At 36.3% G+C, this 17,964-nt stretch overlaps 1 protein-coding gene across 1 annotated transcript in view; it reads left to right on the plus strand.

Annotated features, from left to right (window-relative positions):
- Positions 1-17,964, plus strand: part of SLC30A9 (solute carrier family 30 member 9) — an 82,777-nt gene that overhangs the window by 42,627 nt on the left and 22,186 nt on the right. Inside the window, exons 9-16 of the mRNA XM_014522863.2 lie at positions 842-909; positions 7,161-7,263; positions 9,772-9,827; positions 12,033-12,168; positions 12,702-12,741; positions 13,530-13,601; positions 14,015-14,122; positions 16,006-16,171. Of these exons, the coding sequence (XP_014378349.2) occupies positions 842-909; positions 7,161-7,263; positions 9,772-9,827; positions 12,033-12,168; positions 12,702-12,741; positions 13,530-13,601; positions 14,015-14,122; positions 16,006-16,171 (749 nt within the window). The remainder of the gene's footprint in view (positions 1-841; positions 910-7,160; positions 7,264-9,771; positions 9,828-12,032; positions 12,169-12,701; positions 12,742-13,529; positions 13,602-14,014; positions 14,123-16,005; positions 16,172-17,964) is intronic.

Genomic DNA, 17,964 nt, shown 5'->3' on the forward strand with positions numbered 1-17,964 from the left:
GGGGGGTGGGGCACGTGTGGGAGGCAGTGTAGAGGTCGTGGGACAGGCAGGGAGAGGGGCAGATAGCTTGCCCCATGCTGCCTCTCCCCTTCCCTGCCTGCAGCCTCAGGTTGCCCTGACTTCCTCTCTCCCCTGTCCCTCCTCCCCACCTTGCTTCTGCCACCCACAGTCTCAGGTCTCTGCTCCATCTCCTCCCCCTTACCTTTGCTCCACACTGGCAGCTCCATCCCTGCTGCAGCCTGGGGCATGGAGCATGGCTTCAGCCTGACTTGGTAGAAGCAGTGCTGCTGCTACAGGGCTGGGCTAGAACAGCAGTGCTGGTAATATGCCTCTGCTACTAGGCTGGGCTGGAGCCATGCTCTGTGCCCCAGGCTGCAGTAGGTGTGGAGCTCATTGGTGCAGGGCAAAGGTAAGAGTGTGGCAGAGGGGATAAGGTGTAGTGTGGGGAATGTGGGGGGCACTAGGGGCTGCACAGGAGGAGTGGCAGGACATGCAGAGGCAGTGGAGTGGGGCAGGGATCAGTTGTTGCTCTGGTTCCAGCATCAGCTGGAGCCACAGCAGCTGCCTGCTCCCTGGTTGCCTCCTGCTTGATTGCAAGGCAGAGGGCTTTTCCCCTCATGTTAAATGTGTATGTGGGGGGGAAAGCCTTGTCTAATTGAGTAAATATGGTATATTATTCAGAAGTGACCTTCAACTCCTTTAAGAATTGTGGTACTAAATGATATTCTAACTATACGAGTTGTACTGAAGACCCTTCATGCAGTTGATATTTAGCTATTTTTACTGCTTTATTGATTCAATGTAACAATCTATTTTAAGCATCCCTTATTTCTTTGTGTAGCCACGCTCCAGCACAGCAGCTATGATGTTCAAGGGACCAGGAAAGGTGGTGATGGTGGCTATATGCATGTAAGTGTGAAAAAGTAGAAGTTTTTGTACAGCAAGTATAAAAATAGTATATCTTAAGAATGGAAGTAGTCTACACATTTAAGTTTATAGTTTTTTATATTCTTTACAATTCTGTGGTTATGTAACTGCAGCAGAATTGTGCTGTAGAAAGTAAGCTTTCTCTAAGAGGAGTCCAGAGTGTTAAACGTATGTGCCTTAAATGGCTTGACTTCCAAAAGTACAAAGACTAATAGCTTCCTTTCAGGTTTAGGGTCCCTCTTTGGGACCTGAAGTGCATTGCTTTATTCTCCTTTTTCTGTAAAATAATGAAGTACTGCAATAACATCTCTTAAGATTTACTTTAGCAGGTGTGTGTCAGTACATTTCTATTATTCTGTTGAATATCATAAACTAAAAATATATTCAAAATAAGTGATACATTTTATGGTGGTGTATCCTCATTTTAAAACGTGTTTTTCATTTCATGTAATCTCTAATGATTTTTCCTAGTTTTAGCAAAATTCTGCTAAAGAAATCATGTAATGAAATAAGAGTTTGAATAGGCTAATCTGGTGTGCTAAATCGGATATCAGTTGGAATGTACGGATATATTTGCAATGTATTGGTAAGCAGGTTACCTTCTTTTTACAAGTGCCTTCTCTTTTATGTGGAGATAAGAGAGGTTTGTTCCATCCTTGATCAAAGAATGGCTAGTCTTTTTGAAGTTGGTCAGCCAAACAATTAATACTTGAAATAGCAACCAAAATTTTTGAAGAGGGACTGCTAAGTTGGACACATCTAGCTTGTTCCCTTTCATATGTTCTGTACCATACATGAGGTTCTTTTTGTGTTTAGAAACACGTTGTTACTTGTGCGCGAGAATTTTAAGTTGGCAGAAAAAATGCTCCTGCACATTTGGTGGATTTCTCAAAGATCCTATCAGGTAATATGGAAGTGTTGAATTTTTCATAAGGAAGGTTTTGTTGCGCATCTCGTCCGCACCCCTCCCCCCAATGTTTTATAAAAAAATGAGTTAAATTTAATTAGAAAACTTGTCTGAAAACTATTATTAGTATCCAGCTGAAAAAGTAAGGAGGCTTGTAATATAAAAGACTCGCAGAAAAGCCCTTCTAGAGGAGGAGTGCCAGAAGATATGCTTTGGTAATACTAAGTGAATCTTATTTGAAGAAAAAATGAATTTAATATTTCCAAAAAATATTAATTTCCATAGATATTATGGAAGAGCACAACATACCAGACCTACAAAGACAGCCTACTTTCAGGGGAAATAGTTCGTGGAGTTTTCTTATAGCCCTTCTTTTCGTATGTTTGGGGGGGGAAAAGGGCAGTAAATCATTTGATTGTGAATGACCATTCCCTGTCTTTTAGTAGATTATATAGTTACCCACTCTATCTAAAGTTTCTCATTCGCTATACGGTAACCACCCCTGTGAGTGTGTGCTCTAGAATGCCTAAAAAAATGATTTATATAGTGTTGCTCCCTTCCTGCTTTTCCATATTGGAGATCCATGCAGAGATCCTGCCTCTCTTCCTTAGAAGTGAGCATAACCACAAATGTTTTGTTATCTACTGAATTCCTGACTGTGTACTCCTTTGCAGATTAGAGCTCCATATTAGAGTAGAGATAGATACTTGGTAGCTTGGTGGTGGTTAAGGAGATAATTCTCCTCTTCAGCCATGCAGAGGTATAGCCTTCTGCATGGGATTAGCCTTTATCTCTGTGGTATGTCTACATGAGATGTTATGTTGCTGTGGTGGCGAGCTATGGTAACGTAGCTCGTTGCTATGGTGATGTAGCATTGGCTGGCACAAATGGTTATGCTGCTGCTACTGCACAATAGCAACAAGGGTACTAGCTCGTTGCTACTGTGCAGTAAGGTCAGAAATGACCCATGCGGTGCTGGGACTGCATCGTACCGGCGGTTACTGCACAGTTGGGCACATGTGTAGATGTGCCCGCTGTATCTAAAGTATCTGGGGGCAAGGTATATATAGATAGATAGTGATTTTTTTTTTTTTTTTACAGAAAAGCCAACTGTTGCACACCCCTGAAAAAATTGTTGTTTTTTTTTTTTTTTTTTTTTCCACAAATACTTTTGCTTCTGGGCTCCTCTATGTTTTGTTTTGCTTTGTTTTGTTTTTTACCATGGGTTTACATATCAGCCTAGAGCTTTCAGTCCAGGGGTACAGGACTCTGTTAAAAATGTAGCTGGTCCCTAAACTGTTTTACTTCTAAAACACAGGAATATGGCTTTTGTTTAAAGCTTCATTATAAAAAATAGAGGAAGGAAACCAACATTTGCCGAATAAAGAAAAATGGATATTAAGAATATACATTTTTCATGATCATGCTTCATAAAGATTATTATATTGTCATGCTAACATTGTTATGTTTGAGATGGCATGTCTCAAAGATACATTTGTAGGGGTTTGCAGAATAACTTTTTGCCAAATATTTACCAATCCAGATGAAATTTATCATGTGTGTTCTTTTTCTAAAAGTAAATATAAGAAAGATCAAAAGAAATATGATCAGTCATTTTCAAATGTAGCACAGAAATATGCAGCTCTTTTAATAATGTTCAAATGCATTATTAATCTATATGAGTTTGACTTCAGTCATAGTGTGTACTTTTTATAGTCTTCTATGAGGGTTTAAATTGTCGAGAGAAGTTTTTATAAAGTGAAAACCAATGTTGCAGTCCCTTATTTTTCTTAAAATATGTGCCTTTATATTGAGGCAATTGATTTATATCACAATTAACATAAATAAGTTAAATCAACAAGCAGTAAACTTTATTTTAAATTATTATTTTAATCTTGCATTGAATTTGTATTTTTTAGTTATTCTAAAATAATATATTGAGTGGTAACTAATGAAAAATGTTGATTTGAACCAAAGATAGCCAATACACTAAATTTGATTAGTATTTTTGGTTTTGCCCACTGGAAAGATGCGCCATCTGTAATTCTAAGCATGCATTTATTCAGATACTTAATTTTCAAGTTTTACTGTTAGAAAATACTAATTTACTTTTCTTTGTATTTGCTGCTTGATTAAGGTGTATGTTTTTTTTGTTTTGTTTTTGTTTTTTGTACTTGTACCTTTTGGATGGAAACTAGAACATCAGAACTAAAATATTCATTAGTTAAATATACTGGATACATAAGAAAAAATGTTTCTCAAAACGTTTTAAATTCAAAGGCAACTTTTTAATTAAACAGAAAGTAGTCTCTGAAGTTAATGAATTGAACTGTTTTTTGTCTCTGGTCATTTTTTTTAAGACCTTAAAACTAGTAAATTTTAGCTTTTTGTATGTACACTTTAAGTTTTCATGTTTCACTTTCTGTTTCATTGCTCAACTTCGAATGAGCTAGTTATTGAACTGAATTAAACAATAAATTGAGTTAAAGAAAATATTTCTGCTGCATTGCAGAAGGGGCTGCAGTTGTCCAGAACCTAGATTATCACTTCAGTGTATTCTGGCTGCACATATTTAATTGGTCGCTTCCCTCACTTCACTGGATTTTTTTAAAGCGGTAAAAATGTACAGGCAACCCCACTTAGTGCTCTTAATTGGTTTCTGAAAAACTGATTGTTAAGCAAAACCGAAAGTTTTTGATGACCCAAGATGGTGACTGCGGACATTATAACAAAACTTGCTGAGTGCTAGGTGGAATCGGGTATCAATTTTAAATGAGCATTATAGCAAAACAGCGTTAAGCAGGGGCTGCCTGTACTGTGGTCTGAATATTTTATATAACTTTTATTAATTTAAATTACTATTGTAAGTTTAGGTCTTAACATAGCTTGTCACAGTTTGAGGTTTATTCTTGAATAAATTTATTTTAAAAAAGATGCAATATTTTAAAATCTATCCTCGGAGAGCTACACAATAAAGAACTGAATAAAATTCCAGGAGCAAATTTAGATACTTGTACACTTGATAGAAAACAGGTTGTTAAAAATTATTTTATTAGCTACCTGTTTTCTGCCAAGCATAGAAGTATCTAAATTTGCCATCCAAAGAAACGGTTTGACAGATCCATATTCTCCCAGAGTTTTATTCAGCCCTTTGTTGTGTAGCTCTTTGAGTCTCTCCATTTTTTCCCTTGGGCAGCATAAGTTGTTTGTCCATTCTGTTTGGCCCTTGCACCTTAACTTCTGTAATCAGATTGAGCAGTGCTGAAGTTTATTTTTCCTCACAGTAAACTCAAAGTTGGAATGGGGGTTGAAGTCAGATGTCACTTAACTATGTATACCCTCTGTGTCACTGTAGGATGTCAGGAACAGCATAGCTGGATGACCTATTTAAGCAAACTGATTGGCTCCTTTAAATCGCCATAGGAGTATACTCCTGTGACTCGATACTTAAGAGTCAGGAAAATGTCATCCTGAGTTCCACAGCAATTTATGCATTTTTCATGTGCTAAAGCCACACTGTACTTTGGATGAGAAGAGCAGTTTTGTAATTAAAGCCAGAGGACTGAAATTTTGTTTAGTTTTGCTACAGTGACTCTGGACTGTTCACTAACTTGTGTGTGTTTTCTTGTCTGAGAAATATGTATAATACTTCCTTATCTCAAGGGATGTTATGAGGCTAAAATAAAGTTTCTAAAGCACATTTGAGATCCGTGGATAGAAAGCGTTATAGAAAAGATTGCAACTTGGGACTTAAATAATAGTGATGTGAACCTTTTATGTTCCTGAGGGAAAGCCTTAAGATTAATAACTTATTCAGTAATAAATGCATTCCTAAATAAGAAACATTTGTGTCTGCATAAGGATTTCTATTTTTCAGCTTTTTTGCCATTGTTTATTAAATCACAGCTATAACATTTCTTTAACTTTTTTGTAAATAAGCAAAACCCCACCAGACTAAGTGGTCTAATATTGAGCGTTCTTTACTCTAGGTAGGACAAACTTAAGGTTAGAGGGACAATTATGATACTCCAGTTTGGGGCAGAACCAAAGATATGGCCCAGGAGCTAGCCAACTTCAGGACTGTTAGAGGAGCTGGGAATTTAGGGGTGGAGCGAGTGGGCTGCTGCTGAATTCCCTGCTTACAGAGCTGGATGTTGTTTGCGAGGGAGGGAGAGGGGAAGGAATGCAAGTGATGGCTGCATTGCCCTGCTCTGCCCCCCTGCCTTGCTGCTTGTTCTGCCACAGCTGCATGGTTTACATACAGCCCACGAGGCTCCTCGTGCCCCACATATGGCTCACTGAGGAACTGGCTTGGGGGCCTGGGTGAGTTGGACACTCCTGCTCTAGTCTGATTTCCTGTGTCACATGTAAAATTTAATCCAGTAACTCGGGCAGCTAGTGGTTGAAGTAGAACATGTCTTTCAGAAAGATGCTTGTCTAGTCTTATAATCAAGTTTAAGAAACTCAAGCAGTTTCCTGGTCTGTACAAGACACAAATGTGTACTTTTGGCCTGCTTTGTGAGATTAATCTGTTTCCAAATCACAAAGAAAGTACAGCCAAAGGAAAGAGCTATAGAGATTGTATTTTTTTTCTAATTTAATGACCTCCCCTTTTTCTGTACTTCTGTGTTTGCCAGGATTTGAATGGGACTTAGGGGTCAGAGGATGCTATGCTAGAATTGAGTGGGGTCATATAGAAAACTCAGAATAAAATGGGAGAACCAGTTTTGAAGCTTATGCTGCTCTGCTGAGGAGGCAAAGAGGGTCGAAATCCCCCTGAAATATTTATAAACTGCAAAAGCATTGAGCAGTGTCTTGAAAGTGAAGACAGAGAAATTGGAATCTTGTAGCTGTAATGGTCCAGGAAACATCTGAGGGGCAAGGATTTTGATGGAAATTCCCTTGAGGTTGATGTTAAACCTGAGGAAGGACTTATGAAGCCTAAAAGCTTGTCCAATAGCTCTTCCAACTATGCAGTTGGTCCAGTAAAAGATATCACAAATATCCTTGGCCCTCAGACAAATCATAACTTCAGGATAGTATACTTTATGAGCTAGAATTATTTAAAGAAAATATATATGTTGCTCAAACTAATTGAATCTTTTTATATTTTTATATTCAATTGAAAATATTTCAATGCAGAAAATATTTAAAAAACGCAGGTACCTTTACTACAAGTACTAATCATCAGATTGGCTTCTAGTTGAATTTCTTTCTTTTTGATGGATAACACAAGGTTATACAAAAATAGGTTTCATAGTATTTTAAACAACGGATGTTAATTTTATTATAGTGTTACTACTGATTTTCTTCTCTTCCTTCTTAGAAATGGGTTGAATTTCTTCTTCAAACTACTTGCTTGGGTTTATACTGGTTCTGCAAGCATGTTTTCGGAAGCTATACATTCTTTAGCAGATACTTGCAACCAGGTGAGTAGTTGTTTTGTTGCCATGATTTAACTTTTTGAAAACTAACTAAAATCATTGAGAGAACATTTTTTCTGCAGTTGTATTAATAGATAATGCTCTCTATTCAGAGAAGGTTGGCTGAATTGTGGCGGTAACTAGTTAAGCTAAAAAATGATAGGGCTCCTTACAAGTAGCCTTGGGAATCAGCAAAGTGAAGTAACGTTTTGTTTAATTAGTATATTGTTCGTTATTTTTTTGAGATAGAGTGCTTGTTTTGGGAAGCCCTTAAGGGCATTTTTATGATATAACACTGTAAAATTGGGGTGAGGCTGGAGACTAGAATTTGAAGCTTTTAAAATGTTTTTAGTTTTCAGTTTAGATTGTAAATAGAATCTCTGTTTTTGAATGGTTGGTTCACAGGATCTAATCTGTTTCATATTGCAATGATTTTTGCTGCTTCAAGTTTCAGGAAACACTTTTTATTAATTTCTATGGCTTTGCATGCTTTTTCTTAGTAAGTATAGTAGCAGATAACACTTTAGTAAGAACAGTGTAGGTTTTTATTACATTCAGGAGCCATTTCAACTTTGCCAACACTCATCAGTCAAAGGAACTTAATTAGACTGTTTTCACACCTGAGAAATGTAGGGTGTGTTTTCATGCTTCAGTTACTTCATTACTAAATAAATTTTACCAGGCAGCACTGCAGCAGATACTGCAGAAAGCAAAGCAGCAGAACAGGCAGGGGGAGAGGATTGTATAGGACGGTATGGGTTAGTTTGTGGCGTGCCTGCCAAAAAGGTTGGCCCCCACTGCTTTAGTAATTTGATCTTTTATTTTTGTTTTCTGTATCAATATAATTTATTTGACAGACCACTTTAATGACAGAATTGTTGAATTCTTATTAACACTCTAGCCTAAAATTTTGAACAGTGTGTGGCTGGAAATTTTGTAATCCTGTTGTGTTTTTAACTAGTAAAGTTTGGCTTAGTACCTCTGCTGTTGTAGTTTTTGTTTACATACATTTAAGATATTAAGGCAATCCTGAATATTTTAATGCCTTTTAGTTATTTTTCCTTTTTAAATTATGAATGCCCCATAGTGTCAACCATGCTTTATGAAATAAACCCTGATTTGTTTTTGTTGTTGTTTTAACTCTCAAGTTGCCAAGTAAAATAATATACACAGATGTTAAATAAAGCTGTTAGTCAGGTGCACAGAATTTAGGTTGCCTATGCAACTGAATATGCCTACTTTATGCAAACATATTGTAATGATCTTGTGTATCTGTACCTAGGAAGTCAGTGTTTGAGACAGGAAGGGAAGCCAGGTATCTGATGTACCAGATACAAGAGCATCCTTAAGTACAAAAACATCCTCCATTCTCTTGCACCTTTATGCTTCATTTGTCGCCAATGGTGTGGTCATGTAGAACAAATAATATGTGATTGTCCAGTTAAAGACTGCATCATAATGCACATGTTAGGTGGGAGAAATTAAGTTCTGGGTAACTAGAGATCTGGCATTTCCAAACTTGTGGTGGTTTGACTTTCCCACATCAACACCTTTTAACAGATAAAACTTATGTAATTCTTCAAATGTTATGTTCTTCTGTTTCAAAAACAGTTGCATAAGTTTTATTTCATAATGTTAGATCCCATGCTTTGTTCTTTCCTGGGTCATTGACAAGTTTTGAATCCAAGAAAAGCTTTAGATAAACGGTACAAACTTCTACCACTATGGCTGTTACCCTGTACATGCATTACTTGCTATAGAGTGATGCCATGCACTTGCCACGTATACAAGTGAGCTGTATATATTGATAAAACACACTGCAAGGACTTAAGCACGTACGTAAGCTCCTTAACATGTTTAGGTTGATGTGTTTTAAAGTACATGCTTAATCGTTGGAGGATAAGGGCCTGGATTTATAAGGGATTGCACTACCAGAATTTAATACGTGTCTAATAGTATCACAATGTATCAATTCTTTTATACAATCAGATTTTCAAGATGTAGGAAATACTAACATATTTTTTCTAGGTTGGACAATCCTTAATGCTAAATGTACAGTTAGGAAGTTGAAATGTAAATACAGGATACTTTAACTTCAGATTGCATTAAATGTAATGGAAATTACTATTTTTGTTTATAGTTCATGCATAATTTCTGTTTATAGCAAATATATTTAACTTGTATATCCTTTGTTCCCTGATTTTTAAATTTAAGTGGAGAGATTTTTAAAACATTCATTATTATATTAAATAAACCCTTAACTTCTGTTTTAAATTCCTTTAAACTTCTTACAACTAGAACTAAAATGATTTAGGTGAATTCCTTTTGGTTGACATTGTTCTGTCTGAGAGAGGATATTTCTTGTGAAATTACTGTTTTGAGCTAATGTTGTTTTGTTTCTTGAACTGTATATACAAAAAAACCAAGCTTGAATCTCCTTTCAAGCCAGAACTCCAGAGACTCCATAATATTTTTTTTCTACTGACTTTTTCCCCTCCCTTTTTCTTTATACAGGCTTTACTAGCACTGGGCATCAGTCAGTCTGCAAGGACACCAGACTCTAGTCATCCGTAAGCTTCTGGAGTAAATAATTAAGTTTCAAATATCATATTCAGGTTTAAAGCATCTCCTATTACTTGTGTACAACAAATATGTTTGAGAAATAGACTGTTTACATTATTAGTTATCAAACTTTTTAGACTCAAGGCACCCCTCATTAGACTTTGGGAATACCCTGTTAGACTCAAGGCAATCTTCAGAAAATGTTAGCTCCTAAGTTTACTTTCCTTTTTTGATTTTGGAAAAAAACAGCAATTTTTTTCTGTTGCAAAGAACTCAGAAAGACCACAGCAAGGCAGTGTGTTTAACTCTGGATTCCTATTTGAAATCTCTTGTGAAAAATGTTTGCACACCAAAAAGTGCTAACATTGTGTGACACTGCAGTACCCTCAAAAGGACATCAAAGCACCCCAATGTGCTTTGGCACTCTGGTTGAGAATTACAAATTTAAATAAAATGAGATGGATTGCACTGGGCACCTCCTATATGAGATGCTAACCGTGTAGTATCCTAATAACCCTGTGCAGTAGCATATCACATTACGAACAGTGCTAATATGCTACTGCGCAGTATTATTAGGCTACTGTGCAGTAGTGTCACTAAAGCATTTAGTGCTACTGTGCAGTAACTCTGGTTACTGTGCACTTAATTTAGTACTTTTAGACAAGTACTAAATTAAATGCACAGTTGCCACTGTGCATTAATGAACATTTAGACACACCGAATTTGTTTCTGGTTTTGTTCTACTCTATTAATCAGCAGAATTGGAATATATTTAGATAAAACGTTACTCAAATAAAACTAAAACTTTCATTTTTCTAATCTGAAACGAATGGTTTCTACTTTTACTATAACATAATAATAAAAAGAAAGGGACTTTTGCCAAAGTCAAGAATTATAAAATCTTATGGCTCTTAAGGAATTTCACTTTGACATATTAGCTTATAATTTTACAGAGTACAAAGTGTGTGTTTTTTTTTATTTTCATTACTTTTGTGTTCTTTTATTTTAAGGAGAGTGTTTGTTTTATGGGTTCTGTTCTTCCCCCCCACCCCTCCACTATATGTAGTAGTAGATATATAGCAATAGATGTATAGTACTACATTCTTGCTTTCCTGCATGAACAGCAGGATTTAGCCAAAGGTAATAAAAGACTACTTTTCACCTTCAAAACAGAGTTTTCAGTGAGGAAATGCTCCATTTCAGATGTGATGTAACAAGAGGTTCTTGGCTTAAACACATTAGTCTTCATTTTAATATTAGTAAAAGGGTAATTAATGTAAGTTTTTTATAGCCTTGTGGAAGTTTGAACCTGTAATTTTTCTGATATTTTTATAGTGTCATCCTAAACCTGTGTCAATCAGCCAGTCAGTGAAGATAATCCGTTTCCTTCCAAATTGTTAAAATATGTCTGTCAAACTAACATTTGTTCACCAAATTGAACAAGATGGTCTTCAATCAAGAGTTTGGTATAGCATCAACTTAGTCTTCTGATTTAAGCATACACTTACCAGACTTTAACCTTCATTTCTTTTTCCTTTCTTCCACTCCTCTCCATTTCTTTGATGGTTCCTATAGTCTACACTATCATCATTTTTGCAATGCTGGTAGTCATATTTACAGTGGGAGTGGCATGTAGTACAGTGGTGTATTCAAATGCCATTTTAACTCTCGGCAAAAATGTTTCAAACTGAAAACTGTTGGAGGTTCACAGTCAGCTGAACTATTAAAAGAACATGTAGCAAGTTTTTTATAGTATTAATTTAAAGGAAATGAAATGTGGAGACCAGCTTCACATAAAGGCTAAATATTCCAATTAAAAGCAGCATTGCAAGGAAATGTAAATGCTGTCCTGTTCATTAAACACTTGAATGCATTTTGAAAAATATAACTTAATTAGTAGCTGTGGTGCATAATACTGAACAAATGCAACTAAATATGAATAGCTTATGTAGGGAAGAGGATTTAAAAAAAACAACCCTAAACATAAATGGTATTCAAGCTACTTAGTACATATTTAAGAAACAATGTATAAGGTTGCTGTATTCTTTGGTAAGATTTTGATTTTAGCAACTGTGCTTTAATTTAGATATTCAGCTATATCGCAGCCAGTCATCAAGACACCTACTTTTCTCCTTTCTTGTCAGATTTGTTAGAATATAATTGTAAAGTTGCAGGTATCATGTTTTCTAAACTATTTTTTTGTTCCTGCCTAGATATGGTTTCACCAACATGCGTTACATTGCTTCCCTAATTAGTGGGGTTGGCATTTTCATGATGGGTGCAGGACTTTCCTGGTATCATGGAATTATAGGTTTACTTCATCCTCAGCCCATAGAATCTCTTCTTTGGGTAAGTTGATCTTGTTTTAATATTTATAACCTTGTGTGGCAAGTATGGCTTAATGTAATGTAACCCTACACTCTGAAATATCTAGGCTTTCTGAATCCCAAAGTCAATTTTAAATTTCAGCAGGGTTAATCCAACCATCTGAGGTAGTACATTCTGTAGAATTTGCGGTTTCCTTGAGAGGCTGTTCAGGATGAAACTGAAAAACCAAGTTTTTGTCTGCTTTGCTTTAACACTAATCACAGTTTAATCTGCTTTATGAGCATTTGGGGCTGTCCTGATGTCTGTCCTCAGACAGCACTTCTTTCCACTCTTCTTGTATTGTTCAGTATATTGTAACTTGGCTCTTTGTCAGCTGCTATCCTGCAGCTAGAGGTGGATGCATTTTTGTCATGGGTAAAATCATTCTTGTACATGAGATGATTGTGGATATTTTGAAATTAAAGTATTCATGCACCTATGAGTTTAATGAAGTACTAAAATGTCTTTTTTCCCCTTCTCCCCCCCCCCCCCCCCCTTTTTTTTTTTTTTTATAGGCGTATTTGATCTTAGCAGGATCGCTGGTGTCTGAAGGAGGTATGCAGTGTCATGGAATTCTTAAACTGATAATGCAGGCTCGGGAGTCGGTTCAGCTTTTAATTCCAGAACTGAACAATTCTGAGCTGTGTTGCTAATAGTGGCATTGCTAGATATGTAGGAAGACTTGCTGACTTCAATTTATTTGTGTGCTAATTAGTGGGGTTTTTTGCTTTATTGTCCTTCAAAAGGAAAAAAGTATTATTATTTTCTATTTTCTTGGGTTATATTAATTGTGTAGACTGGAGAATACATATAAAATCTCTGGAACTAATCTGAGAAAAATGCACAGTGAGCCTTTTGGCACTGAAAATTCAACAGTATGTTGTGTTCAGAGAGACTAGTACGTAAAGATATTACTTTATGAATTACCACCATTCAAAATGCTGATTGCCGTATGCTTTATTGGTGACCTATTGCATGCAAGTGTATAGATATTTGTTAATTTAAAAATTAAGTGTTTTGTGGCATATAGATACAGAATTAAAATTCCTAAATATTTCGTATTTTGACACACTTGAAATATAACACTTAATTTTTAAATTCTTCAGATACTTTAACTTGCTCTCTTTTGGATAGAAGTTACTGCATTTGTTTAACATGTTTACCCTTTTATGTGCATAATCTGCCAAAAGAATTTTTGCTTGTATAGTCGGCAGGAGAGCTATAATTATTTTTGCTGTGACTTTTGAACAGGAGTTTTAGCGTCTCTTCCCCCTCCTAGATCATAACCATAAATGTCACTTTGCCTCTAACCATTTTCAGTAACTGTATTACTTTTGTTTCAGCTACTCTTCTTGTTGCTATAAATGAAGTTCGAAGAAGTGCCCGAGCCAAGGGCCTCTCATTTTATCAATATGGTATGTGTCCGTAGCTCAGTAAAGTATCTGTCGTATTTAAAATAGGATTTATTAGTGGTATTTCCGCAATAATATGAATATGTAGCTAACTATTTTCTCTTGCTTCACATGTCTCATGTTGATATGTTATATAATAACATGTTTGTTTTACAAATTTGGATAAAATCTTATTGGCTTATTTGGTGATACTTAAATATCCAAGTACCAAAATAGTTGCATTTTTAAGGATAAATTTCCCATTAAGATCTTCTGGGGAAATTTCCATAATAGGTAGGGCATGTTTTTTTTTTTTTTATGAAAGGGGCTGTAAAATACGACTGTAGAAGCTTTTACATTTGTCTGTGTCTACACTTGGCTAAATGATGGGGCAAGCTAAAATGTCAACATCAATGTCACTTTTATTACATGTTCAGTCATACAGAGTTGTGATCCCAGTACAAACGTGGTGTTAATGGAGGATGCTGCCGCAGTTTTGAGCGTAGCAATAGCTGCTACTTGCATGGGTCTGACTTCTTTTACAGGTAAATGCTATCTTAACCTGAGGCTGATTTGTATGAGAGAATATTCATGTTTTGCATACATGAGATCAGTAAACCTATTTGTCTTATTCTTATTGTACTAAATGTATGCGTCTTGATTGCTGCAAGAATCTCTCTCTCTTGGGTTATTGGATTTCTCACTATGTTCTAACCTCTTTAAAAAAAGAAAGAAAAGAAAAGGAAGAGTCCGTTGGTGAAAAAAGAAAAAAAACCCCAGATTTGACAGCAGACTTCTTAGTTTTTAAAATATTCTATTCATTACTTATAAACTGTGTGATTTATGGCCAACAGATAGCAGGCTACTTGGCTGCTTTTTATGCAAAGCACTGCCACCAAGATTATACATATTTCTGCTTCTTAGCCAGTTCCTTCAATAATACTGTTTCTCGGGTATCATTCAGTTGCATTTCATATTACAGTAAAAAAGTTCACATTAAAATCTGTGTCAGTCAAAACTGTTGAATCTGAATTTTTAACAGTATATTTAATGAAAATCTCTCTCTGCCTCTTGGAGAGACTTCATTGTGGCAAGTTTCCACAGTTTATACTAATCATTAATCTGATTTTAAATCTAATCAGTTTAAGGTACTTGAAACTAGGAAATAGTTGAACAGTCTCTCTCTTTCTCCACAGAACCTGTTACTGGTGGAGCTATAGCACTGCAAAAATGCATGTTTTATAGGATAGATATTGCTACCGTTTTACCTAGCTTAAATTAGACAAGTTCTAATATATTTTTTCAAGAAAGAGCATCTATGTTAAAAAAGATAAAGGCTTCTATCGGTTGTATATGTAAATCGTCCACTTCAGTGTGAAAGTATAATCCCATACTGGGGTGGTACCCACAGCCTCCTTGTTGGACTGTTAGCTGCTCTACTGTACATGAGGGCAGGATTTAAAGACGAGATTCTTTTCTCTTCATCCAGAAAGTAGAGCAGCTTTGGAGAATCAGGGCAGAAGTTTAATTAGTACCAAAGATACTCAGCTGCTCAAATAGTCTCCAAATTCAGGAGATAAGTATGCTGTATACAGTAACATATTAAGTGACCCTAAAAATTGTTCCACAAAAGAATTTTAGAGGTAAGCTATGTAACAGGCTAGTTATGTTCAGGGTACTATGCTGTAGTTCCTATGTCAGACTTTCTAACTTGGAAAAAAGGGGACAGTGTCTTTTACCTGCGAGTGGACACAATTTTCTAGAGCTGGTTGTGTACTCAGTTATTCAAAACTTTTTTCTTTTTATTTTCTCTTCGACTCATGCATGAAATAGTTTACTATATAGTGCTCTTCATAAAAATATAACATTAAAATATGTACAATTTTTGTTTTAATTTTTTAAAATGCCCATTAAAATTACTATCCAGAATACATTACTGTTTCAGTCCGATGATATTATTGCTTGCATATTTTTAAGGGAAAATAAGATTTAAAAAAATAAATAAATGACCTTTTATTTTTATAATTTTTTCTCCCATTTCAGCATCAAACTGATTAATTAATTAATCTGTGTCTGTCCTTTTAATGAGTAAAGTAACTTTACCTTCAAAATAGCATGGAAAGTGATTTGTTATTTTGATTGGTGCTGATGCACTTTTTTGTCATGTCCATGCCCTGGAATCTGAGTGCCCAGTGAAATGGGCTATGAATTTGTAAATTGTATGGTAGGGAAAAGTGAGGCATGTAAGGCTTATTCTGTGTGCATTGATTCCATTTGTCTTTTCTGTCAGAAATAAAGGGCAGGGTTTCCAACATGTGCTCTGAGAAATAGGAGTACCAATGCTATATACCTTTAAGTATTTAGGATTTATGTTTTTGACGCTTTTAGAAATATTTGATAGGTCTGACTGTGGGTATGTCTTGTTTAGGCAATTCTTACTATGACAGCATGGGGTCTCTAGGGATAGGAACTTTGTTAGGAGCTGTTTCGGCATTTCTCATCTACACCAACACAGAAGCACTTTTGGGACGGTCCATCCAACCTGAGCATGTACAGCGACTAACTGAATTACTGGAAAGTGACCCTGTTGTAAGGTAAGATGAGGATTTTGACTGTATAAAATCTGTCCATTGAGCAGATAAAGCAGGAACCTAGTGTTTGAGATAAGTAGTTCAAGGCCATTCAAACCTGAGAGCTGGAATAATAGGTATCTCTGATTTTCTGTTTGCTATCTTTCATTGGTCCTGAACATGGAATATATTGGGATCAGGACTTTTAGTGTACACTTATTTATTTATTTTCTATTCACACCCTAAAAATGTCGATGACTGAATTTATAAACATGAGTATTCAGGCTTGGCTAACAACTGTCAAATGAATTTTGTCTTGTATTAGGCTGTTAACAATGGTAATTCGCATAAGACATGAGGGAAAGGGACATCCTAAAGTAACTTGAACATTATGTCCATTTTATCTACAATTCAATTTAATTTTAAAGCGACCATTTACTTTCTAAATCTATAAAGAAATTAGCATGTTATAGAAGTGAGCTTCCATTGCTGTTTTTAGAGTTTTCTTAATATTAGCATTTAAAATATGTAAACGCTGTCCTTATTACTCTGTTGCCCCTGGAGTAATATTACACTTTGATGCTAATTGGCACAAGAAGAAAATCCTATAACAGCATTGATTCTGCAGCAATGTTTCTACCTGCTTGTAGAATTAACCTAGATTAAGGGATAACCATTTACAGATTCCAAAGAAATCAGGCAGGATATTTAAAGTGATGTCATGAAAAATTTTACAAAGCCATACATTTAAGTTTTTTGATTATTCTTTTTGTTTAGAATGCTTGAGGATCATAGGAAAGTAGGGCTAGACAGGACCTCACAATCATCCAGTTCAGCCCCCTGTTCAAGGCAGAATCGCTCCTGACTAGACTGTCCAGTCAAGCGTCTGCTTAACCGGCTCTTGAAAACTTCCAAGGATGGAGATTCCACAGTTTCTCTAGGGAGCCTGTTCCAATGCTTTCATAGTCAGAAAGGTCCTCCTAATCTGCAACCTAAATCTCCCCTGCTGAAGCTTGAGGCTGTTGTTCCTGGTCCTTTAACTTCATTAATATTAAAGCAAGCTGGCCTTTGCTTCTAAAAGCCCTTAGTCATGGCTGTATTTTCTTAGTCTGTGATGAGTCATAGCTGGAATACCATATGTATTTGAATCCAAGATGAGGTCCCCCTCCCTGCATTTAGCATAGAGCTGGGAGAAGTTCATAGTCTTGTATTTTAGTACAAGTGGTGGGTGAGGAGCAAGCAGCTGCTTTGACTCTGACCCCAACCTGAGATTGCAGCCGCAGCTACAGCCACTGTCCCCCCGCCCTCCTTTTCCCACTACCTGTCATCCCTCCTCTCTCTTTCCTGCTGCTGTTGCCGATTCTCCATAGCTCCAGCTCCAGGCCTGCTTGGGCACAGAGTACATGGCCACTCTGGCCCCTGCCCAGCCATGTAGCAGCAGCTCTGGATACATGCTGGATAAATTTTAAGTACTTTACTTTTTCATGCATTACTGTTTTGGACAGTGAAAACAGATGCATTGAGTTTATTTTCAAGTATTCCTATGTTAGCAAAATGTTGCATCATTCAGATTGCAAATAACATATCTGAACAGTATGTTGTGAATTAAGTAATTTTTGTCATGGCCCTGGAGACCTATGAATCCTGCTCAGCTTTAATGTAGTATTGTATTTTCTTACATATACACACCTTTTCCCTCTGAAAGCCAAGGCTCCAACTGAACTCCAACTAGCTTCGAGCATCAAGGACAATAAAAAGTCCTTTTTCAGATATGTGGGGAGCCGGAGGAAAAGCAGGGGCAACATTGGACCCCTGCT

Source organism: Alligator sinensis, unplaced genomic scaffold (assembly GCF_000455745.1).
Source record: "Alligator sinensis unplaced genomic scaffold, ASM45574v1 scaffold58_2, whole genome shotgun sequence".
In the NCBI taxonomy this organism is placed as follows: Eukaryota; Metazoa; Chordata; order Crocodylia; family Alligatoridae; genus Alligator; species Alligator sinensis.